We start from the raw sequence: 25,951 nt of genomic DNA, 5'->3' as shown, positions 1-25,951 counted from the left end.
TATCAGATCTGCAAAACCTGAATTGACTTAGGCACCGTTCCCAAAGTCAGCTCTCACTCCAGCAAAATAAAATAAACGCTTGGGGATTATTAAAGGGTGTGGTAGGTACTCCCTGTGCCAACGAGCATGCGCTCTCCCAGGGGGCTCCGTCCCACACCAGGCCCGCTCCACCACTGCCCTGGAAGAAGGAACACTGGCTGAGGACGCCGGGCAGGATGATACGGACAGAATCCGGGGGCGCCACGTAATCATGCCCACTCCAATCAAACACCAAATAGTGTCAGGCCGGGCCTCTCAGGCCACCAACACTAGCACTGTTTGGACACATTATCTGGCAGTGGCCGGCTTCCATCTGGAACCCGTTCCCCCAACTCCCAAATTAAATTCTCAAGCTTCAGGCTGAAGTGACAGGAGCACGACCTATGAGGCCAATGTAAAGCACCGACTTCGAATCAGTGGCTACTGCTACATAGATCAACCAGGCAGAAGGAAGAGAAGTGGTCGTTATGGAGCCTGAAGAAATCCTAAGTTCTGACATTCTGACATCTGTCTGCCTCAACAGCCAACGACAGTGTCCCCAACCTAATACCATTGCTGTTCGGTTTTCTCAGATTGACAGAGGACACTTCTTCCTTTTTTATGTGAAATAAATCATGCAAACCAAAGAATACATTAAATATATGTTCAGTTCAAAGATGAGTACGATGAACACATGGGGACCCACGCCCCGAATCCACAAGGTGGGGAAATTTCCGTGTGCTTTTTCCTTGTTTTACGCACCTCCGGCCCCACAGTGAAAACCAACCCACTAAATTCAAGGTCATTTATTCCCTTCCATTTTTTATGGCTTTACTGGTTATGGAGGCATCCATAAAAAATATATATGGTTTATTTTGACATTTTTAAACTTTATATAAATTACATCATACTGTGGGATTTTCCCCCATGCCCTGCCTCTCTTGTTCAACATTATGTTTCTGAGATTCCACCACATTGATGCCACTGCCTTTCACCCATTTTAGTATGGGATGGTACTTCCCTGTAAGACTACACAACAATTTATATTTACCTTACTCAACCAGACCCACTGACAGCATACTAATGCGGTGTGTCTATAAATCAGTTTATGCCACATGATAAAATAACTAGGGATGTTTCACCCAATTCTTTTTTTTTTAAAGACTGTATTTATCTATTTACTTACTTATTTACTTATTTATTTGAGAGAGTGAGAGAACACGAGCAGGGCAGGTGGCAGAGGGAGAGGGAGAACCAGGCTCCCTGCTCAGCAGGGACCCATGCTGAGCAGGGAGCCCAATGCGGGGCTCATTCCCAGGACCCCAGGGATCATGACCCAAGAAGAAGGCAGCTGTTAATGGACTGAGCCACTCAGACGCCCCTCACCCAATTCTTCTTAAAGAGTGAGCAAGATCCCACTGAAAGACACAGCTGGGGCGGTGGGGTGGTGGTGGTGGTGGAGTCTTATTCTACAAGCAAATGGTCCCTTGACTGGATGACCTTGGGTAGATGAACCCTTAAATAAAACCCTTACATGCTTCTAGTTCGACAGCTTAATAAAGGAGGTGGAAGGAGAGGAAAAGATGTTTGACTTCACCATTTTCACCTTCATGGACACGTCAAAGCATCTTTGATCAGAGTGAATAGCACCCACGACCAAAAAAAAAACCTACCCACCAGACAGCAAAGGCTAAATATTTAGTCTAGGAGGCAGCAAGCAGAAGCCCATCCTCTCTACCCGAGGAAACCAAGGACAGCAGAGGACTGTCCTTGAATCCTGCAGGTTTGATTCGTCACCCTGCTAATTACAGACCTTGATGCAAAAACATCAGCCAGGCCACACTTCTCAGATTTGTAGGCGAGGAAATGGGTACGAAGGAGCGTCTCCAGAGCAAAGGCAGCCCCTGCCACTGTCCCTGAGCACTCCCAGTGTGCAAGGCCCTCACTCAGCCTGACACAGCTCATCTCAGTTAATTCCGACAACAACCCTGTGAGGCAGGCAATATCCCCATTTTGCATCTGAAAAAACTGAGGTGTCAAGAGGTTTAGTGGCTTGTCCAATATCACACAGCAAGTAAACGACAGGCCAAGACTCAATCTACTTTTTCTGCTAGTAAAGCCCCATACCTTGATCCAGCCAACTACCTTACTACCACCTGCCTGCGCACACTCTTCTTCGGTGCAGCGGCGATGGGGACAACAGTTCGTAGGGACAGAGAAGACACTGCCTGCAGGAGAACCTTTCAAAAGTGTCTGCTACTGAATGGCAGCAGGCTCCATGTGAATAAATACTTGGATGGCAGAGGCCTGTGAAAGCTCAGCAGTGATGCGTGGAAGATGCTACAGGAGCGAAGCAGACAAGGGCAAGCTCCCATAGCACTCAAACTACTTGGAGGGCATGCTGCCCACCCATAGTTAATTAGCATCGAACATCTACTGTGGCTTATGAGAAAAGGTGCATCCAATTCTCTGCTGAAGTCTGGTTGCTGCTTTATAAGACAACAACCCTCAACACAAAACAACAAAGAAGGGCTCCTAGGACATGTGAGTTTCAAGATCTACTCACTAGAGAACTTCAGAGAGCAATAAATGGGTCAAGAACTTAATTCCAAAGTTGTTAAGGGTTGGAGCCTGCCTTCCAGCCCCCAAATAAGTGACATCAGTTGCATATGACACAAAACTTTCCAAGTCAGCTCAAAGACCAAGATGGCAGCTGCTAGGGCCAAAGCTAAGAAGGCATCATTCTCAGAGACTGAAATGCTGAGGTGTTCTTCTCCGCCAGCTATTCACCACCAAAGAGATTCTGTTTTCTCTAGCTCGAGGTGTCCCTCATGCCTCTGTTGACACAACATTTGCCAATTATATCATTGGTCCTTACCCTGTGAGACTTGACTATTTATCCCAACTTATAACTCACCTAGCAAGTCAAGGAAAAGAGTGAATGGTCTTCGGGATGTGAGGCAACACCTTTGCACAGGCTTGGGGAAAAGAGAACAGGGAAATGGTACCCTGGCTTCTACTGACGCTACACACAAAAGATGCAAACATGCAACCCTCTCTTGCTCCCAACACCTCCCTGGCCAACCCTTAAAATCAATGAGTCCAGAGACAGCTGGTGGCTATCATTACAGGGATCTTTCAAGATGCTGTGGGTAGGGGCACCTGGGTGGCTCGGTGGGTTAAAGCCTCTGCCTTTGGCTCAGGTCATGATCCCAGGGTCCTGGGATCCAGCCCTGAATCGGGCTCTCTGCTCAGCAGGGAGCCTGCTTCCCTTCCCCTCTCTCTGCCTGCCTCTCCGCCTACTTGTAATCTCTGTCTCTGTCAAATAAATAAATAAAATCTTAAAAAAAAAAAAAAGAGGGGCACCTGAGTGGCTCAGTGGGTTAAGCCTCTGCCTTCGGCTCAGGTCATGATCTCAGGGTCCTGGGATGGAGCCCCGCATCAGGCTCTCTGCTCAGCAGGGAGCCTGCTTCCTCCTCTCTCTCTCTCTCTGCCTACTTGTGATCTCTCTCTCTGTCAAATAAATAAATAAAAATCTTAAAAAAAAAAAAAAAGATGCTGTGGGTACTGGCTGAAGTCATACTGTGTTTCTCAAAGCATTACTCCCACTCCTTCCCTGGGATTTGTTCAGGAAGACTAATTTTACTAGTTTTTTCATCTACTCTCTGCAGATAGTAACGATTTACAAATTACAGTCATAAGATTCTTTTCCCTAACATTTCCTTTAAACATCTGGAGATTTTGTACACCGTGATAAATAAATAAATAAATAAATAAATAAATTTTTAAAAGTCCCCAAGTCCATCTTCCCCACCTCTCTAACATACCTGGGAATTCAGGTGGCATGGAAGTGAATCTGCACTGTTACCCCACACATAAGATGGGTATGTCAATAAATAAAATTAAGTCATTCCTCATAGCTATAATAAGTATAACATAACTCAGACTCCAAGAGCAGGAGGGAATCATGGATCACCCCCAAAAATAGAAATGCACAACAGAAAATCTCACATATAAAGAACCATTGCTCTAAGCATTTCGTGTGTATACCAAAAGGTCACTGTGGTCACTGCCCCCGTAACATAAAACACCAGTTAAGCTCTGTTCGACAGTCTCTCTTACCCAAATAACCAGCTTAGCCAGTCCTGATCGCTGACAAGGAACCCCTGACCCTCCCGAGAATCCTGAATTCTGTACTCCCCTCTGGACCTCCTTAACACAGTAAGTCAGTTGGAAATTTCCAAGAGTTTCTAACATTAATTGTTCCCCGCCACCTCCCAACAGGTTTTCAATAGCTTTGAGCACCTTCCTAGCTCCTATTCATCCACAAGGGGGGGCTCTTACCGCGATCTCCCACCAAAGCAGTTTGTGCTGGGGGGCTGGTGACGGTTCTCTGGAGCAACAGCGGTCCCACTGGATTCTCTCGAGGGTGGCTGGGATCCTAAACAGGAGACCCATCACAAGAAAAGACAGAAACATTGAGAAGCTCAACCTTTGTTTGAGATGTGGCTCAGGAGCAAAGTCCAGTTCGTGCATCCAAGTGCCCCACCACATGGGACCCTGGCAGTCTAGCCAGCTGCGGCCTCCAGCAGGAACAGGAATAGGACAGCCAGATGGGATTCGAGCAGGGCCCCAGAGCAGAGGCACTCAAACCTGGGAAACAGCTCTTCTTCTCCAAGACCTTCAAGAACATCTGAGGCACTTATAAGCAACTTGCCTGTGCATTCAATAAACTTCAGCCGCATCATAGGAGACAGAGAGCAGATGCTGACCAGGCAAAGTAGGGGCAAGCAGTGGGAGCATTTGTCTGTATCGCAACCAGAAAGCTTTGTAAAAATCCAAAGCCAATTCAATTCAAATCAAATCATGACACTCTTGCTCAAGACTCCTCAACAGCTTTCGGCTTCTTAGGATGAAGTCCAAAATCCTCACCAAGGTCTTCGAGACTGTGGTGATCTGAACTGACCTGCTCTTATGGGCTTACCTGCCACCACCCTCCTTCTTGCTCTCCCTGGTCCAGCCACCCAGACCACTTCTGCTTCCACTGCAGGCTAAACTTATTCCCACCTCAGGGCCTTTGCACAGGGGATCCCTCTACCTCTTATTCAGCCACCCCATTCCCAAACCTCCATCTTGGCCTATCTAAACTCTTCAACTCCAGTGGGTCTGAGCTTCCTCAAAGAAATCTTTCCTGGCCCCCAATTTAAGTGAGATCCCCCTAAAGTATGAGAATCTCCTATCACCTGGTACTTTTACTTCATCGCTTTTGTCATGATTACAATTACATAATTATTTCTTCGTTTACCTGTTTCATGTCTAACATCCCTGCACCCACCAAGTAAATCGTGAGCTCCTAGGAGTAGAGACCATATGAATTTGCCCCTGCCATCTGGCTAGCACCTGGTCCAAGATTTAGTACATACCAGGTGCTCAATTATAGAAATACGTGCAGAATGAGTTAATGATGCATGTTTCCTCCTCCATGCACCTACAGTACCCGAAGCATCACTCCATCCAGGGAGGATTCTCCAGTCAAGGCCCATCCAATTACTGAGATTCTACCCAAATTCCCTTAAATTAGAATTCAAATTTCACTCCCTTGAAGCTCCAGAAAGGCTGTTTAGGGCTTGGAAAGTGCTATAGTTACCTCACATTTAACAAGAAAAATTGTGGAGAAACCCAACCCATCTCAGACCTCAGACTTCATGAAATAATTTCCTGCTAGATCCAAAGGTGACTAATTTCAGACTAGATCAAAAGAAACAAACTGCCCTCACTCAGGACAGAGTGGGAGATACTCCAATTTCCCTGCTTCTGCCTGTATTTTGCTAGTGTGAATCTCTAAGACATACAGTCCCCTTTCCCAACCAATACCGTCATATAAAAGTCACCTTCAAGATCCCCCAGGAAGTGTAACTGTACTGGGAGGAAAAAATGGGCCCAAGTAACATTTAATAAAGATACTTTATGTTCCAGAGCCCATGTGGGATGAAAAGATATTTTCTCTGCCCTCAAAGCAAAACAACAACACACTTGACATTTATTTTGGTCCTTTATCAGAAAGCTGCCCTTAAAAAACCATGTCACAGTTTTGATCATGCTAAGATTGTTAGGAGGATTCAGGACTAGCTACAGGCAAGAGCTGAGTGGGACCCAAAGGCAGGTACCTGGCGAGAACCAAGCCCGGGGCACGCCCCACCCCAGCCCTGCCCCACCCCATCCCGGCACAGCCCCAGGGAGCAGGGCGGCACTCACCGTCTGTCACGGCGCTGCCATTAGGCACACTTCCCAGATCAACAGTTGGCCCGTCCAGGAAAATTGTCAGCTCACCACCCGAGACAACACCGCCTTTGTTCTCCGTCTGCAGGTTCAGGGTCAGCTGCGTGTTCTCCACTGTTGAACACGAAAAGCAACAGGAATGGACTAAACCAAATGCACCCCAAGTTAAGATTCTGTAAGTTCTCTGCCCTCATTTAACCTAGTCTGGCACCCCAGGCAATATTTTTCTGTCACTTCGAATCTGTCTTGTGGCATGGAAAGAGGAATGGGAAGGAAGAGGTCTCATTGTCATCACTGTTGTATTAGACTGCGGGGAAAGGCTGGACTCTTGTTTTTCTAAACACGTTGTATCTTTATAATTTCAATGTGACTGATCTGTTTGGTTATACTTGCAGGGCTGTGATTAAAGTCCAGAGATATTGATGGCATATAGGGGAAGCAGTGAGAAGCAGCATCCCCCTACCCACATAAAGAACGGTGGCAAAAAAATAAGAGAAACAGGTCAGGAGACCTGAGGAAATGTCATCAGGAGTCATCTCTAGATGAGGAATTAAAGATTATCTGTATGTTAAAAATATTGTTTTTAATTTTCACTTCTGAAGATGTTTCACTTAGAAATAAGGAAAAATGTCTAAGCAACAGAAGTTCAACAAAGGTAAGTCAGCCCCACAACAGTCACACGGCCCTGGGTTAGTCCCTGAGGAGAAAGCAGTCTACAAGTAGCTCTGTAAGGCGTAAGAAGGCACCTCATTGTCGCCTGGCCCCTAGAATACCAGGCAGTCAAGTCCTGTGGGCGAGCAAGAAGAGTCAGGAAACCACAGCAGAAAAACAGAACAAACTGACACGAGGCAGAAGCCCCAAGCCCTCCATGGTCTGGAAACTGCTGTACCCCACCCCCCCAAACCTCACCACCAAGCTTGGCCACAGGGAACAGCTTCCACCCAATTATGCTCAGGAGCTAAAACCTCCAGTTCAGGGTCACTCGGTAATGACCGAGAGAACAGCATTTACGAGGATTTCCAAAGGTCATGCGGTTGTTCCATGCCTTCCCACACCTTAGAGAGCCAGGCTAGGAGAGCACCACATATTCCAACCTCCTTCCCCACCCACCACCCACGAAACCACCTGCTCTACTCTATCTCTTAATTGCTACTCTGTTATTATAAGCTATCTCACTGGTTTTCTATCACGAAGCAGCATATGCATAAAAAGTCTCTCTTTTAAGTACTTTCTAGAAACAAATTCCCCCAACTAAAAAAGCCAGCCCCAAATCTAAGATACAGACACAATCCTTTAAGAACCAAGGAAAAGTCTGGATCAATTCAAGGATCTACTATAAGAATGTGGAAACCAGTTACCTTTGCCTGCTCAAGTTCTCCTAAGTATCTCTGCCTTCCCTCACTCTCTCTTGCCTGTAATGGATCTCTCCAAGTCCTTTTGAGCCTGTTGCTACTTTCAGTCAGTTTCACTCAGGGGCTTGGTGAGCTCCAAATATTTCTATAAAGTAATACCTGTAATCTGAAAATAAGTTCCTTCAAAAGTCTAGCTCTTGGGAAAGAACTGAAGCCTTTCGACCAGCACCCCTTTGCCAGCCTTGCAAATGAGCCACCCAGAAAGGAGGGCCTCCAGCCCCAGTTGAGCCTTCAGACAACTGTGGTCCAGCCACCATAGAGACTAGAACCTCATGAGAGATCCTAGGCCAGATCTCCCAGCTAAGCCACTCATAAATCCTGACCCACCGAAACCCGCAGGTAATAAATACTTATTATTATTGCTTAAAAGAGAAGTCAAGGGGTGTCTCCCTACTGTATTATGCAGGATCCAGGGCCTAAGTCCCTAGCAGGTAGTACAGCACAGAGGTTCAGGACGGGCACCAGCCAGGCAGACTGGGTTCAAATCTCAGTTCCACTACTTAGTAGCTATAGCATTATGCAAATTATTTAACACGAGCCTCAGTCTCCCCACCTGGAAAACAGGAATAGCAAGAGCACATTTATTAGGGCCCCGCAGGCTCCTAATAGCCTGTCATTTTTATTATCTCCCTCTTGACTTTCCTGTCTTCAGGCTGAAGAGTCCCAATTTCTCTTGGTCTAACTTGTTCACTGTGAAGGTGTACTTCTCTGGACCTTTTGGAGCCTTTTCCAGGTTGTAGCAACAAACTTCAAAAAGTCTTCCAAGGTGAGCTACCTAACCATCCCAAGGACCAATCACCTTCTCATCTTGATTCTCGGACACTTCCGAAAGATGCCCTGCCTTCTGAACTCAGAAATGTGCTGGGATGAGCATTTCAAAAGAGTTGCTTGATTGTTTTCTCGGTATCTCAAAAACCATTATTTTACAAATGGAGTGTGGGCATGGCTTTCCCTCCTTTCTGGAGGGATGATATTGGTCAAAGGGAAGCTAGGGGAGCCCCAGGCTTCTTGTTGCTTATTTCAAACTCCTGAAAGTCATACTGCCATGGTCCTCTGACAGTAGCCACAGGCATAACTTGAAGTTTTCTCTACACGATCTCGTCTTAAGGTTCCAACTTAGCTCTTCTCTCTACCCATTAGTCACGTCCAATAGTCATTATATACTTGTAGGCTCAGAAGTGACCTTGCAATGCCTTGAGATACATTTTGCCTTCCAAAAAACCTAGGGAGGAGGGACATCTTTCCTCTTTAAACAAAACTTTTCAGACCATAATTCCTCCTTTGTTCTATTTACTAAAAAAAGAGAATCAGAGAGACCTCTGACCATCGCCGTCCTCACCAAGTGATCAAATGAAGCATTCCTAAGAGCGAGACAAGCTCACACACACACACACACACACACACACACACACTTCCTGACGTGATGCAGCATGAGGCACACAACATCATTTTTAAAGTCTTCTTGCTAAAAGCACTGAGCCTGAATTCAATTAAGCCACTCAATCTCCTTCCCGACATACATGAAATAAGGGGACAGAGAAATAAATCCAACAGTGCCACGAGGAAGCAATCAGACAAACCCAGAATATGGGACATCTATACAATAACTGTCCTGGGCTCTTCAAAAAGACAATGTCATCAAATGGATTTCTTTTCTGAAGAAAGTGGGACAAGGAGGAGACTCTTTTAGATCTGAGCAAACATAAGCACCAAATGCCACGCAATGTTTTATTAAACATTAGTTTGAAAAAAATATTCTTGGGGTGGGGTGCCTGAGTGACATAGTCAGTTGAGTGTCTGACTCTTGGTTTTAGCTTAGGTAGAGATCTCAGGGTTATGAGATTGAGCCCAGTCTCAGGCTCCATGCTCAGCACAGAGTCTGCTTAAGACTCTCTCCCTCTCTCCACCCCTTCCCCCCACAACACTCTCTCTCAAATAAATAAATAAAATCTAAAAACAATATATTCTTGGGGTAAGTGGAGAAATTTATATCCAGACTGACTGGATAGTAAATGTTGTCTGAAATGACTGTTAATTTTCTTAGGTTCAATAAGAACATGTGGTTTTACATATGAATGCTCCTAGTCTTGAGAGATGCAAGAAGATTTTGAGGGTATCTACAATTACTGAATGGTTCTTAGAGGAGAATAATCTGCAGTTCTGGGGAAGGAAGTGTCACGATAGCTGCAATTTACCTTCAACTGGTTTGGGGGGAAAATGCATGTGCCCACAGGGCTCACACATACAGATAAAACAAATGCAACAAAATGGTAACAAGTGTGGGGTCAAGGTGGAGGGCGTCTGGGTGTTCATTATATTCTTCTTTCCATTCTCTTGTCTGTTCGAAAATTTCAAAATACAAAGTTGGAAAAGGGTTTTTTTTTTAATTGGCAAGGCTATTAAAAAATTAAACCTCTGAGAACAGAACACCCCATTATTCTCTTTGAAAAAAATACCTGAGCCAGGGGAGTCCTACAATGCATAATGGGACTAAAGAAACCATTAGCTAATTGAGTGACAGACTTGAGCGTACAGGGGAGGCTGAAAGGAGTAAGTGTGGCTGGAAAACATACACTGGAAGCTGAGTTATAAATAGCAGCCTTAGCCAGTTCGCCTCTGGGGCCCTCGGGTTTCACTACAGCCACGCGGACGACTCTACAAAGGGCCTTTCTCTCGCAGCAGGTCTTCCTACTGCCTTTTGAGGCATTGCTCAAACACCAAGAAATCACTGGAAAAAGGGGGATGGTAAGTCAACTGCCATAAACCAGAATGAGACTGTGCCCAGGAAGCGCACCAGTCACTCTCGGCCTCGTCATCCCCACCCCACCCGTGGCCATGGCATCCACGTGTGTGTAGAGAGCACCTACTAGTTGAGTCACTGAGACTTTTTTTTTTTAAAGATTTTATTTATTTATTTGACAGAGAGAGAGTACAAGTATGCAGAGCAGCAGGCAGAGGGAGAGGGAGAAGCAGACTCCCTGCTGAGCAGGGAGCCTGATGCGGGACTCAATCCTAGGGCCCTGGGATCATGACCTGAGCCGAAGGCAGCCACTTAACCGACTGAGCCACCCGGATGCCCCGGGTCACTGAGATTTAACAGCAACCAAACAGACAAAAATTGTGTGCCTGGGTGTTTCTATTCTAGTTAGGGAAAACAGACAATTAGCAATTTTTTAAAAGACAACTGCATCATCTGTCAGAAGGCGGCAAGGGCAGGAAAAACCAATGCACAGAGCAAAGAAGAGGGTGAGTGCTAGAGATGGCAGGAGGACTTGCCGTTGTGAGAAAAGCTCGCTGGGGAGGTGACAACTGAGCAGAGACTGAAAAGAGGAAGAGCCAGGGGAAGCCGGGTAGGTGTCTGGAGGAAGAATATTCAAGAATATTCTGCAGAGAGAAAAGGAAGCACAGAGGCCCCACATAGGAGCAGGCCTAGTGAGTCTGAGGAATGGCAGGGAGGCTGGCATGGCTGGAGTGGATGAGGGACGGACGACATGAGCAGATGAGGGCAGGAGATGGGTCCCCAGAACCCACAAGGAAAGCCTTCGAAGCTCCCACAAGGTCTCTGCATTTCCTCTGCGTGAGACTGGGAGCCACTGGGGGGCTATGAGCAAGGAAGGGCCATGAGTGGTGCCGTAGTGGAATCCCTCGGGCTGCGGGAGGAGCAAGGGCTGAGGCAGACGAGACCTGGGAGGAAGTCAGTGCGATATTCCAGGTGCAAGAGCTGCTGGCGTGGGCCGGGACGATGGCAAGGTCTTCCAGGAACACAGCTTAAGGAAGACTACCATGGCTTCCTCCCTAGCGTGTGTTAGGAAAGACCCGTGATTCCCCAACCACATGGGCCCACCAGTCTCTCGGAGTCTTGGGGCAAAGGACAGGCAGGTGCTGCAGAAAGGGCCAACTTAGAGCATGGCTCGAGGAAGTCTGATTCAATTATAAGCAGATGGAACATATATAATGAAAATATCCTGCTGGCAAGAGGCTTCCATTCTCTGAGAAAGCCAAAGGCCTGAGCTCATGCTAACTTCAGCGGTCAACAAATGTACTTCGGTTACGGGATTGTGCCCTCTGTTCTACATACTGTCTGGTTAGCCAGGCCTTATAATGCTACATAACATGAAGGTCAAGACAGCAGTAGAGCTGACTATCAGATCCTAGGGAAAGAATCTGGAAAATGTCAAGGACCATGCCAGGAGAACCCTTCAAACGCTGGCATACCAAGAGTGACCAGCAAACATCCAGGTGCTTCCAAATAGAGGCACAAGCCACCTCGTCAGAAAGGAAAACAGAACCTGATCAGATCAAGTCTCTTGATCTGCCTTTGAATTTACAGGAGACATGGAAGGACAGAGGAACAGCAGCAAGATCCAAAAGGTGGGAAAGTACAGGACAAGCTGTCCAGTTTTTGCAACAGTGAACCGGTGTGGACAAAAAGAAGGAGAACGTATCGGTTAAAAGAGACTGAAGAGACATCAGCGCCGTTCGGATCCTGATTCAAACAAAGCGAACAAACGGATGTTAGAAACTTTAAGACAACTAGGGGATGTAAAACTGGGCTAGTTGATAATACTTAAATAACTACCATTATGCTTTTTAGGTATGAAATTGGTTTTATAGTTATGGGAGCCCTTCTCTTTTAGAGCTCCCTACTAAAATATCTGTGAATGAAATACACCTGGGCTTTAAGGAAAAATGACCGAGGAGACACCTGGGTGGCTCAGTCCATTAAGAACAGACTCTTGATTTCTGCTCACCTCATGATCTCAGGGTGATGAGATTGAGCTCCACCAAGGGCTCTGGTCTGGGGAGGCAGGGGAGCCGGGTCTGCTTGAGGTTCTCTTTCCTTCTACCTCTGCCCCGCCCTAGCTTGCAGGCACCCACTCTCCCACTCTCAAAAAATAAATTAAATGGGGGAAAAAAAAAAACCCAAAACCCTAATCCAGTAGGGGGTGGAGTAAGGAGAAAGATGAAACAGGAATGGCCACTGTTGATGGCTGTGGAGCTGCGTGACAGACACTCATGGACTCTTCTTTCCACTTTCATGAATGCGTGACATTTTCTATAATAGCTCCCCCCACCCACGCCAGCATACCTAAAGCACAAACAGTGACTGGAATCAACTAAAAATAAGAATTCGACATTACATATACAGTCTGAAGTACAAAAAGGTAGGGGAGCCACAATCAAGCTGCTTCGGGAGGCACTCCTACTCTCATTTTTCCTTACTTCAAAGCCTCAGATTTACAAGTGGCTTCGAGTTAATCATTTCCTATTGGGAAGAGCGGTTACGTGCAATAAAGATGAGTAATATTTTTCTAAGAGTTACTTTTTCCCTTCCTTGACTTGGACTTTTTATCGTGTTTTTTGCATATGGTATTAATAAGTATAGATAAATAGAGCATGGAAGTTGCCTTCCTTATTCCAACAAAAGAGAAAATGAGGTAAACCAGAACTGCCAAACTGTGCCACTGGTAATGGGATTCAGTTACGAAATCCAGAACTCCTGCCTAGACAGCTTCACTGTGGTGTGTAAGAAAGAATGTTCAACTTTAGAATCTTCTATCATCACTGCCTCTCCCGCTCACACAGCATGACAATGTATATGCATGTACACACATATCTTTTTAAAAGGAAAGATCTTGGGGTGCCTGGGTGGCTCAGCCCATTAAACGTCCAACTCCTGATTTCAGCTCAGGTCTTGATCTCAGGGTTGTGAGATCAAGCACCATGTTGGGCTCCATGCTGAGTGTGGAGACTCCTTTAAAAAAAAAAAAAAAAGATCTTATTTTTTTCTTTTTCTTCCTCACTCAGAATACAAATGTAAAGATTTACCAGGAAATGTGAGAAAAATAAAACAGGACACAAAAGTAGGATACTTTTAAGGGAGACTAAGTACTCTCAGGTCAAGTGTCTCGGAAGCCCAATGAAGATGTGATTGATCTGGCCTTAACCAAGCTGCTCAGTGGAACAAACAAACCTTCTTCCTGCCTCCCTCTGCTCTCAGTCCCATAGGCCCATCAAAAGAAAGTGAAAATAAGCAGGGCATTCATTAACAGGTCAGTGTTCATTCTACACAGAGCTGTGAAACACTGGAGCACAGAGGAACGGAACCGGAGGAAATTCCAGAAGGGCAGAGAGTAAATAGTCTCCTTTCCATTCCCCCGCTCCCTGTAACTCAGACACACACAGGCTGGAGTGTACCCCAGGTTTAAAAAGAACACTCTTTCACATTCCCTTTGCAGTAAAGGAAGCCAGAGGCTTCCAGGATTTACTGTTACGATGTCTCTTTGGCTTCCAAACTTACCCAGAGCCTAACAAGAGAAAGTCTTTTCTAGCAAACCACCATCAGATTATAAACATTGGAATTCTTGTTGGGGTACCAGTGTTGACTTGGCTTCACCCCATCTCCCCTCAGCCCCCATCACTGACAATTTGGCAGGCTCTTCCTAGAACACAAGGTGCAAAGAAGAGTCTACTCTGGTCTTGAAGCCTCTTCTGTATGGTGCTGCTGAGAGTCCCTCAATGGTCCCTAAATCAAAGTTTTGGTCTATGGGGGTTGCATTAACTCCACTAAAAATGAAAATAGCTTCATTTTACAAAGCCAGGTTGTAAACTTTCATATTCTCTCTCTCGTTCTTATTCATTCCTTCAAGAAGCATTTTCTAGGCCTCCACTATCCGTCTGACACTGGGTGAGAGGCTGGTTTATAACGAAGAATGAAAATAGACTAAGTCTCTGCATTGAGGAAACTCAAGTCACTTGAGAGAAAAGGAACTAAAAAATCTCACAAAGCATGTATAACTGCAACTATATTAACAGACATCATGGAAGACATCTATGGTCTCATGAGCACTGGATAGCTGGTCTCATCAATGCATCAGGGAAAATTTCCTAAGGAACTGACAACTCAACTGTGCTCTGAAGTTTCAGGCACAGAGCACATTGAAGGGTGGGATAGAATATAGAGGAAGACCAAGTGAGGCAGAGGAAATACCATGTGCAAAGGCCTTGTGGCACAAACGCACTCAAGAAATTGAACACAGATGAGTGGGGATGGAATGGAATGTGATCCAATTGGGGTAGATGACCCAGGTGGTGGCCACACATGGCAGTGCCTCGTGGGCCCGCCATGTTGAAAAGTTTCTCTCTATCCTAAGAGTACGAGCATGGTACTTAAGGGTTTTTAATCGAGCTGTGACAAGATCAGCTTTGTGATTTCAAAAATCGTTCTGTCTGCAGTGTGGAAAAGACTGGGGGGAAGTAAGGACGAATACAGGCAGAGCAGACAAGAGGGTGAAAGAAAAGACCAGGCCAACAGAGGTGAAGATGAAAGAGGTGGGAAAATTTGTAAAGGTAAAACCCAAGAGAACCTTAAAATAGATTAGCAAAGTAAACAGGCAAGAGCAGTCGAGGTATTGAAGATGACTCCCGAGTTTCTAACTTATTTTAAATAAATAAATGGTGGATCTACAAACTGAAATATGGAACAGTGGAAAAGGGTCAAGCCTGGGAAAGAGTCAGTGAGTTAAGATTTGGACAGGTTTCTGACATATGCACAAGAAGACAGCAAGAAAACAGTCAGGTATGTGGGCATGGAGCTCATGGGAGAGATCTAGGCTGGAGATTCAAATCTATGGGTCACCTGCACATGGTGGTTATGCATAAAGAGGAGGTACGGACAAGAATGTGATCACAGAAGAAGATGGAATGATAGGAAACTCAGCTAACAAACAGATGACGATGACCTTGCAAAACAGAGAATAGTTAGAGAGGCAACAGGAAAATCAGAAAGGACTCCCGAGAAGGCAGGAAACACGGGCTCCAAAGCATGGATGGAGACTCCACCCTTAGAAAGAGGAAGAGGGACACCTCCTCTCCTACCAGAGGAAAGAGGGAGGAGGAATTAGGCACGCGCATCCTCATTTTAGTACATGACAGATTTTGTTAATCACCATCATCCTTATTTCTCTAAACTCAAGTCAAAAGCCAAAGCCCATGCAGAAACAGACATTTTTTCTTCACTTACAAGAAAAAAAAAGCACACGGGCATACACTTTTCAGAACTGGCCCCTCGTGACAGTCATCCATTGAGAAAGGTACATTAGAGACAAAGTCTCTCTTGAACCGACTGAAGGTCCTTTTAACACAGGATACGAAAGGCCTCATCTTGGTATATCTCAATGTCAAGCTGTAGCATATTTTTTAATTTTTCAAGGGGGAATACATTTTTCAGGGGTAATAAATACAGATCTGGGAAAGCCAGGTCTTCAGAATAAACTATGAGTCCATCTGAGTTACTGCTGCCTCGTCATTAAAGCTCCTTGTCCCTGATGGGAAGGAAAGTCCTTGTCACCCATGAAAGTAATTCCTAGATTCCTATACCACAGACCCTTAACAGCTCATCCATTCTCTGTGCCCTCAGGGAAACTCAGCAACACACCATGTCTCCAGGGTGGCACAGGATCAAAGCCATGTTTATAAACATGGCAGGGGAAGGCTTTCAATGAACAAACCTCTCCTTTTCAAAGGTCTTTAAATATAAAACATAGGAGCCCAGCTAGAAGAGAACTTTCACCATTAAGATTCTGCTTTTAAAAAGTCAGCAGTTATAAACTTTCAGTTATAAAGACTGAGGATGTAATGTACAACATGGTGATTACAGTTAACACTGATCTATTCTAAAAATTCTCATTGCAAGGAGAAAAACACATTTTCTTTTTTCTTTCTAAATCTGTTTGAGGTGATAAACATTAGCTAAACTTGTGGTAATCATTCCGCACACACACGCAAAAATCTCCTTTGTAAGCAACTGCTTTTTAAAAATTAGAATGTCAGATAAGTGAAATGAAATGCTATGCCACAATGAAGGTATGAATTAATGATTACAAAGAGTATATAAGAATATAAAACATTATTCACACTACATTGAGTTAAAAAAAAAAACCATGAAGTTATAGAATGCACCCTATTACTAAAATCCTATAAAAATAAATATGTAAAGGGACAAAGAAATAAATGAACCAGAGAAAAACAGTAAGTTGTGTTTGAAGAGTAAGATTATGAAACAAGGTTTTATTTTTTAAATTTCCATTATCTGCATAGTGGACAATTTTTTTCTCTATCAGTTAGACAGAAATCTATCAGATAGAAATGCCTATCAGTTAGACATGCACCTGGAAGTGTTTACACATGAAATGATAGGATGTCTACGATTTGCTTTCAAACACTCCCCCAAAAATGTTGGGTCTGGAGGCTAAAGATAACCTGACACGTGCTGATCCTTCTTAAAAGTGGGTAACAAGTATGGGATGGTTCATTACACTGTTCTACATCAATTTATGTTTGATACTTTCCATAATAAAAAGTTTTTTTAAATGTCCCATTTATGCTATAAAATATTTATTGCCTTCACAGTAAATAATATGAATTTAAAAAATAAAAAATAACAACAGCAGGCTTATTATGAAAAACTGAAATGGGGCATCCGGGTGGCAGTCAGTTGAACATCTGACTCTTGGTTTTGGCTCCGGTCATGATCTCAGGGTTGGGAGATTGGGCTCTGCATTGGGCCCTACGCTCAGTGCAGAGTCTGCTTGATATTCGCTCTCCCTCTGGCTCTGTCCCTCCCACTCATGCGCTCTCTCTCTCTCTCTAAAATAAATAAGTCTTTTAAAAAATTAAAATAATATGCAAATGCAAAGAAGACACCTGCGCCATAAAAACACACATTCCAAATCCCTTCCCCAGGATATAACTCATAGTTGTTGACTTTGTTTGAAGTCATTGTACTTGCCAGCAGTAACACAAATACACATAAACTACACATTCAAAACTGACTTTATCCGAGAAGTCATAACCTCCGATTTTTCACTTAATGTGTTCCATGAATCTTCAAAAATATATACAGAAGCAATCTATCCATTTAGGGGGCTTTTCGGATCGAGGAAGGGGCATATTCAAGGTGAATTCAGCCTGGACTGTAATGCCCCCCTCTATGAGAATGAATGTATGTAATGTGTGTTTAAGTGAACACTGATTAAGAGAAGGGAGGAGAAGCAAGAGGGAGGGAAGGAAGGCACAGAGATCATAACCTGAGAAATGGGCGCCGTGCTGTCCTATGCATCATAAACAGCATCCCCCAAGCCAGGGGTGAAGATCTCCACCCTGTACCTAACAGCGGCCCTAAACGCCACCATCTAATTACGGCATCCGTGCTCTGGTGCACTATCGCTCTCCCTCCCGACACGCCACTTTCTGCCAAGAGTTAAGTCTCCTCCTCTAAGAAAAATACTGTGAGCATCCTGGAAGACTGGGGGAAAAGGGAAAGTAATACACTCGAGTGAGATAAATAAGGCTTCATCTTAATACTCTTCCAGCAGCCACAATGCCTGCCCTGGGAGAACCTGGGAGACTGGAATGGATAATCGGGCAGAAGCCACTCCCAAGTAACTGGTGTAAAATAGAGACCTGAACATTAGATGAAATGTTGCAGGGGTTTCTTTTTGTTGTGTTGTGTTGGCAAGGGGAGGGAAACAGCTCATATCCAGGCAACAGTCTCATTTTCCTATCACTGATTCTGGGCTCTCCGCAAGGCCACCATTTCAGGCCTAAACAGCTGTCAGTTTAGAATCGAAATGCTACACATCTGATTAGAAACACTACAGGTTCTCTAGGACATGGCACTATGCCTCTGTGGGGAAGGCTTAAGAGGAATGAGAGGAGTTTCTAGAACTGTACAAACAGTACAGTCCTATACTAACAACCTAATTTAGGAGGAAAGTCTCCCAAGTCTTCCTTAAGTTAACAACCTCCAGGCCTGCACTGTCCAATGTGGAAGCCCCAAGCCACACATGGCCAGAGCACTAGAAATGAGACCCGTCCACACTGAGATGTGCTGCGAGGGTATAACAACATACCAGATTTCAAATGCACGACATACACACAAAAAAGAATGCAAAAATCCCTCAGTAATAGCTTTCTTTATACTGGTTATATATAAATCGATAACACTTGGGGTATACTAAATAAAATATAGTACTAAAATTAATTTCACCTGCTTATTTTTGTTTTTACTTTTTTTAATGTGGCTACTAGAAAATTTTAAATTATATATGTGGTTCACGTTATATTTCTACTGGCCAGTACTGTTCCAGTGCCTCCTCCCTGCCAATTTTTGGTCATAATCTTGAGCAGCTCTCACCACAAGGCCCGGATGGCACCAAGGGCCATCTCTGTATGACTTAACAGCACCAAGCCCATTCTTGCCTCAAAGCTTTCCAAGTGTTCCCTCAGCCTGGAACGCTTTTCTCCTGTTGGCCTAGGCATCCCTTCACATCCCCTGGAGTCCTTCCGCAGGGAAGCCTTCCTTGACACCCCCCACCTCGGGATAGATGAAGTCCTCAGTGAAACAGTCCCAGAGCATCTTGTACTTCCTTCCATCACGTCCGTCACCCCTGGACTAGTGTCTTTTACTGACCTACTTAATGTCTGCCCAGTTCCCTCTCTAGATCCTAAATTCCAGGACAGCGCCTTGCTCATTCCACCTCTCTAGCATCTTGCCCAGAGCTGAAGGTAAAAATTTACCATGTGAATGCTGGTAAGTAAACTCCATATCCACTCCCTACTCCAGGCAGGTCCCACAATCCTGAGAAAATGTGCAAGAGTGCAGATTTCCTCTCATACAAAACCCTTCTCCAACACTGAGACATCCTTACATCTAAAACGGCAAAAAAACAAGATGGAGGGAAGAATGCCTTGACCGGGACGCCTGGGTGGCTCAGTTGGTTGGGCAGCTGCCTTCGGCTCAGGTCATGATCCCAGCGTCCTGGGATCGAGTCCCGCATCGGGCTCCTTGCTCGGCAGGGAGCCTGCTTCTCCCTCTGCCTCTGCCTTCCACTCTGTCTGCCTGTGCTCGCTCTCGCTCGCTCTCTCTCTGACAAATAAATAAATAAATAAATAATCTTTAAAAAAAAAAAAAAAAGAATGCCTTGACCACCTACCACGGACTAAAATGCAGGAGGTCACAATACACCTCTAGAGGAAGAGAAAGGGTAACAGCCGTGGCTGGCATTCATGTTTCAAGGGGTAGAAACACTCTTTGCTCAATACATGCTCCCAGGAGGGAGGGTGACGGGCTTCCAAAACCGAGAGGCTTACAGAACACTCCAGAAGCAGCAGTAAACCCCAGGCTACGCTGAGGCAGCCACGTACAGGGGAAAAGATTCCTGACAGAAAGCTTTTCTTCTTCCTTCAAGTGAGGTTTCACAAGGCAACCTCTCTGCTGGTGACACAGAGAGTGGGTCTGTTTTAACATTCATCGCAGGGGCCTGTGTGTTTACTTTTGAGACTTCTGGCTAAAAGGACCTTTTCTTTCAAACAGCTCTCCACTGACACCAAAGCCACGAACTGGGCCCGGCTGTAACTCTGAGAAGCTGGGGACGTGGGGTTGGGGGAGGGGGGGTGCTTCTGGCTTCTTTGGGAATTCCTTGAGGTTCTGGCTTGGCCATATCTGCCTGAGGTGCAGATGATGGAAAGCAACACACAGAGAGCTTTTCAGAGACTATTAAAGACGGTTTTAAATCCCAATGCCTGGCATCTGGTGCCAATCAAGAAAACAGTAGTCACTGATGTAACTGCAACCAGACCAGGGCAAAATGAAACAAAGGCTTGCATTTGGAGGCTGGGGACGGATTCAGCCTGATGCCTCCCCAGAGCAGACACTCGGGACTACCCCGGCCCCACCTCTGCCTCAGAGGTGAGTCATGACACTGGCCACAAAAACCGAAGTCACAACAAAAAATGTTCATCCTCACTAATCTAATTGAGGACATATAAAATATAGGGCCTATATTTTAGACATATGTGTTAGTGTCTTGTGTTCTAGGCACAGGAGTGAAGGGATGCCCGAGAGTGAACAAAAATCAAACAATGCCTGCTCCGTGAAACTTACATTCCAGTAGTAGAGGGCAAGGAGTGATATACACTAAATATATCGTATTATATGGGGATAGTGCTAGAAAGAAAATAAAGCAGAGAAAGGAGCAGGGAATGCTGGGTAGGGAGGAATTGCAATTAAGACCATTTGGCCAAGGCCAAATGATTCCATTTGTACAAAATGTGCAGAAAAGGCAAATCTACAGACACAGAAGGTAGATTTGTGGTTGCCAGAAGTGGGGGGTGGAAACGGAAATTAATGGTAAGTGGGCATAAGAGATCTTACTGGGGTGCTGGAAAAGTTCATGGGAATGATGCCCAACTTGGTAAAATTTTTAAAAATCACTGAATTGGGGCACCTGGGTGGTTCAATCAGTTAAGCGTCTGCCTTTTGCTCCGGTCATGATTCCAGGGTCGTGGGATCGAGCCCTGAGTCAGGCTCCCTGCTCAGTGGGGAGTCTGCTTCTCCCACTCCCTCTGCCCCTCCCCATCCACATGCTCTCTCTCACTCCCTCTCATAAATTTTAAAAATAAAATCAATGATTTAAAAATCACTGAATTAGGGGTGCCTGGGTGGCTCAGTGGGTTGAGCCGCTGCCTTCAGCTCAGGTCATGATCTCAGGGTCCTGGGATCGAGCCCCGCATTGGGCTCTCTGCTCTGCGGGGAGCCTGCTTCCTCCTCTCTGCCTGCCTCTCTGCCTACTTGTGATCTCTGTCTGTCAAATAAATAAATAAAATCTTTTAAAAAAAAATCACTGAATTATACACTCCTGAAATACAAAGAATAGTCAAAGAAAGCCTCCATGGGATGGTATCTGAGTAGACGGGAAGAGGGTGAGGGAGCAAAGCCATGAGGACACGAGGAAGAATATTTCAGGAAGACGGTAAGGTCAGTGCCAAGGCCCTGAGGCCAAGATGAGCAGTGGGTTAGAAGAACAGCAAGGAGGCTTTGGGACCAGAGTGGGGCCTGTAGAGGGGGATAATGGTTGAGATAACAGAGGAGTGACAGGAAGATCAGGGAGGGCCTTTTAGGCCAATAGGGGAGGACTTTAATTTTTACTCTTAGTTCAGTGGGCAACCACTGTGGGAGTGTTATGATGTGGTTCACAGTTAGTTTGGGTTACTCTAGCTGCTGGGTTCAAAAGCGCACAGCAGGGAGACAAAGGGCATCGCAGGGAGACTGCTGAACAGAGGCATCTGGACAGGGGTGATGGCAGCGGTCACGGTGAGAAACGGTCAGTTCCTCGAACATATCTCAAGGATAACACAGGCGGGACATGCTAACTGGACGTGGGTCATAACAGAAAGAAAGAGTGGCATCAAGGAAGACACTAAGGTTCTAAGCCTGAGCAACAAGGAAGACACTAAGGTTCTAAGCCTGAGCAAGACTCAATCACCACTGCCTGAGATGGAGGAAGCTATGGGAAAGCAGGTCGCTTGACTTTTAACATGTTCCTTTGAAGATGTTAATTAGACATCCAGAAACACGCAGTCTTTGGTTTCCACGGCTGCGGCCCAGGCTGCAAGTCACATGTGTCCAGACCAAAGGTGAAAGCCGTGAGGCTAGATGAGATCATGAAAGATGGGGGTGAGAATGAACAAGTGGACGCAGGACTAAGTCAACCTGGGGTATCCCAATGTCTCCAGCCTGGTGAGGAGTAAACCAACAAAAAATGACAAAAAAGGAGTGGCCAGAAAGATAGAAAACCAGTCGGGTGTGGTGTCCAGAAAACCAAGTGAAAACGAAGTCCAGAGGAGGGATCACTCATCATATCCCATCAGGGAAGCAAGTGAGCCGAGGATGCCACCTGACCGCTAGATTTCACAACAGGGAGGTGACTGAGGCCGGTGACTCAGGGCAAGCAGGACAGAAGCCTCCCTGGAAGTTTCCCAAGAAGAGGAGAGAGGACTAAAGAGATGCAAATTAACATAACAAAGAGTAATTGCTTTTCACTTAACTGGGGTGAACGGGTTGGTAACCCCCAGCACCACGGACATAGGTAGAGAAGGGTGAATGGGTGAGTGGTGAGCATGTGAATGGCCTGGGCTTTGAAGCAGACCCAGGCCACAGGGATCAAAAACCTTGAAACTTGCATGCCTTTGACCCAGCAGCTGCATGCCTAGGAATTTACCACCTTAAGAAAAAAAATGCGGCACAGCTCTCTTTAGAAGAATTGACCAAAAGGGGATGCCTGGGTGGCTCAGTTGGTTAAGTGGCTGCCTTTGGCTCAAGTCATGATCCCAGAGTCCTGGGATCAAGTCCCACATTGGGCTCCTTGCTCAGCAGGGAGCCTGCTTCTCCCTCTGCCTATGCTCACTCTCTCTGACAAATAAATAAATAAAATCTTAAAAAAAAAAAAAAAAGAATGACCAAAAAGTTTTTCTTATAACAGCAAAAGAGTAGAAATGGCCAACAATAGGAGATTGGCTAAATTATGGCACATTCATTCCCAAAAAAGGCTACTGCAGCCATTGAAAATGGTCTGGTTTCACTGAAGTTAAAAAAAGAAAACAAAACTAGGTGAAAAAAGTTACAAAGGAATCTGCATAGTGAGTTCCCATTTTGGAAAAAAAAAGTTACACATACATACATATATGATTTACATACCACCCCAAAAAGCTTAGTGGATATATAACAAAGGATTTATGGGGTTAGCTCTAAACGTTAACATTTTAGGTGATTTTAACCCTCTCCCTCATTGGAAGGCAGTAGATGCAGACAGGATGTGGGACTAAAAGGCCTGGATTAAATCCCTGTTCTGTCCACCTACTGTGTGGCCTTGGAAAAGTTATAATAACATCTACCTATTTAGGTAACATCTTAGGGGATGGCAATACAATCTATCTCACAGGTATATGGGAGGATTGAATAAGTTTTAATATTTGTATTTCAAGAATTCAAAACAATGCCTGATACACACTAAAGCAGTTCAGAATGCTTTTGTCGGGAGGCCTGGGTGGCTCAGTCAGTTTTGGGTGTCTGCCTTCGGCTCAGGTCATGATCCAGGGTCCTGGGATCGAGTCCCACATCAGGCTCCCTGCTCAGTGGGGTGTCTGCTTCTCCCTCTCCCTCTATCTCCATCCCTAGTCATGTTCTCTTTCTCTCAAATAAAATCTTAAAAAGTAGGTGGGGGACCTGGGTGGCTCAGTGGGTTAAAGCCTCTGCCTTTGGCTCAGGTCATGATCTCAGGGTCACGGGATCGAGCCCCACATCAGGCTCTCTGCTCAGCAGGGAGCCCGCTTCCCTCTCTCTCTCTGCCTGCTTGTAATCTCACTCTGTCAAATAAATAAATACAATCTTAAAAAAAAAAATAGAACGGTTGTCTTTTTTTTTTCAAATAAGCATGGAAATCATAAGAAGAAAAACAACAATAATATTTTCAGTTTTAGAGGCATGTATTATAGAAAAAATAATATTTTCAATTTGGAGAATTTCTTAGAAATTTTCTGTAAGCATTCCGCAAAACTTAAAAAAACTAGGTCTTGTTTGTTTACCAGGGTTAAAAATCATGGGCTATGTAGGACTGCTTTGACCATTTCTATCATCAGGCCTTTTCAAAACACTGGAGTTTGTAGGTATGTCCTAAGTAAGATCTCCCGATCAGCTTAGAGGACTGTCACATATTGCCTTTCGCTTTTGTCCCTTCTCACTTCTTCCTCAAGTTTAAGAAGCCATGAACAAGGGTGCCTGGGTGGCTCACTGGGTTAAGCCTCTGCCTTCAGCTCAGATCCCAGGGTCCTGGGATCAAGCCCTGTATCAGGCTCCCTGCTCAGCAAGGAGCCTGCTTCTCCTGCGCTCTCTCTGCCTCCTTGCAATCTCTGTCAAATAAATAAAATAAAATAAAATGAAGTAGTGAACAACTTTATGAATTTAAATGTATAATTATTTTTGCCTTTCTGCTTCCGTTGCTGCCATGGCCCCTGCAATAAAGCTAGGGGGCTGGGGAGGCACAAAAAAGAAGCAAGTTCTTAAGTTTACCCTTGACGGCATCCACCCTACAGAAGACAGAATTGTGGGGCGCCCGGTTGGCTCAGTTGGAAGGGCCAGTGACTCTTGATCTCAGAGTTGTGAGTACGAGCAGGATGCGGGGTGTACAGCGTACATACGTACGTACACACATATGTACAGAGAAGATGGAACCAAAGATGCCACCAATTTTGAGGAGTTTCTCTGAGAGAGAATCAAAGTCAACAGCAAAGCTGGGATTCTCAGTGGAGGGGTTGTACCACTGAAAGAGCAAGAGCAAGATTACTGTAACTTCTATGGTGCCTTTTTCCAAAAGGTATTTCAAATATCTCACCAAGAAATATCTGAAAAAGCACAATCTATGTGATTGGTTGCACGTAGCTGCTAAGAGCAGAGAGTTATAAACTGTGTTAGTTCCAGATTAACCAGGAAGAGGAAGAGGAGAATTTAAAAAGTCATTTACCTGGAATATTTTGTAGGAGTTCTTAAATAAAGCTTGGGCGCCAAATAATTAATTAATTAATTTAAAAAATAAATGTAAAACTGCTTTTAACTGTAGAGCCAATTTTTTTTTCATTTTCTCTCTTCTCCCTCTGATCCAAGTTCCAAGAATTAGTAGTTTTATTTATCTTTCAGTTGAAAAACTGGAAAAACAGTGCTGTGTTTACTTTAAAATAAATGCATGCACTGTCTGTCGGGCATGCATCCTTGAGATGCACAGCCCACCCACCAGAACACTCCGTCCTTACAGGAGAGTGAGGGAGGTGCCGCAGCTCATGACTGGCCTATCTGTTCTCAAAATGTAAAGTGCCGAAACAACCCTCTGCTTATAAGGTTTTTTTTTTAAAGGGAGCTGTTTGCTTTCTTGCTTGCCTTTTTCTTTCTTTTTTTTTTTTAAACACACATGGGCAAAGAAAAGAGAGATGCATAGGAAATGGAGAGCATAAGCAAGGGGCTTTTCAAAGTCTACTTCACTTTTCACAGTGGTATGGGTACAGCAATTCTCGAAACACCTTGTGTACATTCTAGAATAGAGGGAATGAGTAAATATACGGATGATGCTGAGAGCCAGAGCTCTCATACAGGAAGAAAGACAAGTTAGGAAGAGCCCTGCGGGACTGAACTAGAAATGGAGGTTCAATTATGAACTCATGGTGTTTAATACATAAACACAGAAATAGATATTTACACATATGTGTGTACACATGTGCATAGAGAGCTAGCTAAATAGCTGGATGGACAGACAGAAAGTCTGTCAGAAAAAAATGAATGCTTAATAGCTGAAAAAGTTTTGAAGAAGAGGAGCAGGGAGAAGAAATATGTCCAACCTGATGCTGACACTCCG

At 44.9% G+C, this 25,951-nt stretch overlaps 1 protein-coding gene across 2 annotated transcripts in view; it reads right to left on the bottom strand.

Annotated features, from left to right (window-relative positions):
* Positions 1-25,951, bottom strand: part of WWP2 (WW domain containing E3 ubiquitin protein ligase 2) — a 147,748-nt gene that overhangs the window by 74,747 nt on the left and 47,050 nt on the right. For both annotated transcript variants that reach the window (XM_032323083.1, XM_032323084.1), the window contains 2 exons: positions 6,274-6,411; positions 4,363-4,459 (listed from right to left, as the gene is read on the bottom strand). In XM_032323083.1, coding sequence (XP_032178974.1) covers positions 4,363-4,459; positions 6,274-6,411 — 235 coding nt within the window. The remainder of the gene's footprint in view (positions 1-4,362; positions 4,460-6,273; positions 6,412-25,951) is intronic.

The sequence above is a fragment of the Mustela erminea genome, chromosome 19, assembly GCF_009829155.1.
Source record: "Mustela erminea isolate mMusErm1 chromosome 19, mMusErm1.Pri, whole genome shotgun sequence".
In the NCBI taxonomy this organism is placed as follows: domain Eukaryota; kingdom Metazoa; phylum Chordata; class Mammalia; order Carnivora; family Mustelidae; genus Mustela; species Mustela erminea.
This window is presented reverse-complemented; position numbering and strand designations above follow the sequence as displayed.